Source organism: Myotis lucifugus, unplaced genomic scaffold (assembly GCF_000147115.1).
Source record: "Myotis lucifugus unplaced genomic scaffold, Myoluc2.0 scaffold_1259, whole genome shotgun sequence".
In the NCBI taxonomy this organism is placed as follows: domain Eukaryota; kingdom Metazoa; phylum Chordata; class Mammalia; order Chiroptera; family Vespertilionidae; genus Myotis; species Myotis lucifugus.
In genome coordinates this window covers 54,198-56,513 of record NW_005872307.1, presented here as the reverse complement: position 1 = coordinate 56,513, position 2,316 = coordinate 54,198, and the positions used below count along the sequence as shown (strand labels likewise).

The following is a 2,316-nucleotide window of genomic DNA, read 5'->3' as shown; positions in this document are numbered from 1 at the left end:
ATTCACGGGAAGACCCCGGGGGACCCCTGACCTGCCCTCAAACCAAGACGCTGCCCCCAGGGCCCACCCAGCCCTGCGGGCCCGCCCCCGGGGCCCTGTATCTCTGATCATTTCCCTTGCCTCCCGGCCGGACCACCCGTAGCAAGGAACCGGCCCTCCGCCCGGCCTTCCTTCGGGCGCCCGGACATCGCTTCCGGCCGGCCCGGTCGGGCGGGTGAGGGCGCGCTCCCAAGGCTGGAGGTTTAGGGGCACCGCGCGCCGCTGCCGCCCTCTCGCTGCCGCCGCGACCCCGCAGCCCCGCTCCCTGCGCCGCCGCTTCAGTGGGTCCGGCCCGCGCGTCCCCCCGCAGCTGCCGCGGCCACCGACCCCGGAGCGGCCGCCATCTTTGTTTTTGCTCCGAGCTCCTTCCCCCACCGCCGCCACCGCCCCCTGGGTCTCTTAGTCACGTGACACGCGAGGGCCAATGGATGCTCCGCTTGGGGCTAGCCGGTGCGGCGGGCAGAGCCAATGAGCGCGCGGGGCCCGCCCCTGCAGAGTGGGCAGCGAGGGGCGGGGCCCAGGGAGACCCGCGGCGGGCGCACCTGGGGCCGCGGGGGAACTGGCCGCGCTTCGGGTGGGTCCAAGGCGCGGCCCACGCGCCGCTGGTCACCCGAGAGCCTCACATTAGGGTGCGCCCGCGCCTTTGTCCCCCAACCCTCGAGCTTACGTGGACTCGATCTGGCTCACTAGATGGATAAATCCCGCGGCCACCCCTCGCCCTCCGGAGCGGGAATAAATGTGCGTCCACCGGACGCCAGCGCGGGGACCGCCGGAAGGAGCACTCCAGGCCCGAATCTGACTCCCTGCGCTGCCCAATCTGGTTTCCTAACCCGGGGGTAGGGAGCTGAAGGGTCCACAGAGGAAAGTGAGGCCTTGCCTTGCACAGGCTGGAGGACAGGCAGGTAGAGGTCCAGGCAGCGCTGGGAGGGAGTGTGCGTTTCTGGGAACAGCTGCGGTACAAACCTCCCTTGTCCCCACCCCAGCCAGCAGCCTATATGGTCACTGCCCAGAGGCCCACCTGCCAGGCTATGCCAGGGTGTTCAGAACTCCTCCATGTCCCCGGAGAGCGGGCTCCCAGGATTATGTCTTCTCAGTCCAGGTGCCAGCAGGCGGCAGGGTGGGCGAGGCCCTAGGCTGCTTTCAGTGCATCCCCTTCCCTTGCTCCGGGAATCCGGTTGCTGACCTGGGAGCTTTAGAAAGCTCAATCCCTCTCAAGAATGGGCAGATTCCATATTCCTGCAGAATCCCTAAGGTTTATTGGAGACCAAGCCTCTCTCTGGATCCACAACCATAGCCTGCTCAGAATCAGACCCCCAAATGTGCTTGGATCCCATCCCCTTCATCCTGGTCTAGGCGGGTCCTCACACTCCACCAGAGGACCAGTGCCCAGATTCTGCCCCAGAGGAGTCACCCTGCATCAAGCCCCCTTTGGGAGGAAGGAGAGTCTATCTCTAGGGAAGGAGGCCCCAGGAGGTGAGGTGGTAACCAGGGCAGAAGCCCAGCCCAGCAGTCTCCAAACATCACTCCCACTGCAGGCGCTGTGTGTGCAAGGCCCGGTGGTAGGCCCAACTGCCCGCGGCCAGGACCCAGCGACAGATGTCCTCCTTCGGCAGCAACAGCAGCCTGTCCTCCTCCAGCCGGCCCAGGAGGCCTGCAGCACCCAGCATCAAGCCCCCCCACATGCCGTAAGTGTTGGTCGTGAAAACAGCCACAATGAGAATAGTAACTGCCACCACCAGCACCACTGCCTGACCAGCCACAGAGCGGCCCTCCGCACCAAGGTGGTCACCAGCCACTGCCAGCACCATGCCTCCTCCCAGGAGCAGGTTCGCAGAGGAGCGGTCCCCATTCACCCAGTGGAAATCGAAGGCCAGAAGGGGCAGGCCAATGACAGTGGCCACCCAGGCTCCAGCAAGACAATCTTCATCTGTGCCTAGCCCTGGAGCCAGCATGGTGGCAGCAGCCAAGGCCTGGAGCAGGAAGCCAGCAGCAGCCCCTCGACTTGCCTGTCAACACAGGGAGGGGAGATGTGGGGAAAAGAGGCCAGGACCTTCCTTTAAACAGGGGAGGGCCTAAGGGGGTCTCATGAAAGCCTGGACTCCAGACTCACCTCTCACCACCCTCTCCCTGACCCAAGGAACTGGCTAGGTCCCTGGGGTTCGGGAATGGGAGACTCCCTTACCCAGCCCCTGTGTACTCACCTGGGCAGTGCTCAGGGCTGCATGCAGAGACACCACTCCCAGCGCCAGGTGGGACAGGGCCATGCTCCACTCACCC

The 2,316-nt window shown here is 65.5% G+C and overlaps 1 protein-coding gene across 1 annotated transcript; it reads right to left on the bottom strand.

Annotated features, from left to right (window-relative positions):
* Window positions 1-1,272: 1,272 nt before the first annotated feature.
* LOC102419686 (cysteine and histidine-rich protein 1) lies at window positions 1,273-2,315 on the bottom strand (the record flags this gene model as incomplete). The annotated part of the gene is made up of 2 exons (XM_014449569.1): window positions 1,273-2,045; window positions 2,241-2,315. Coding segments are annotated over 2 exons (561 nt in total), but the record flags the coding sequence as incomplete, so codon positions are not given.
* Window position 2,316: the final 1 nt, after the last annotated feature.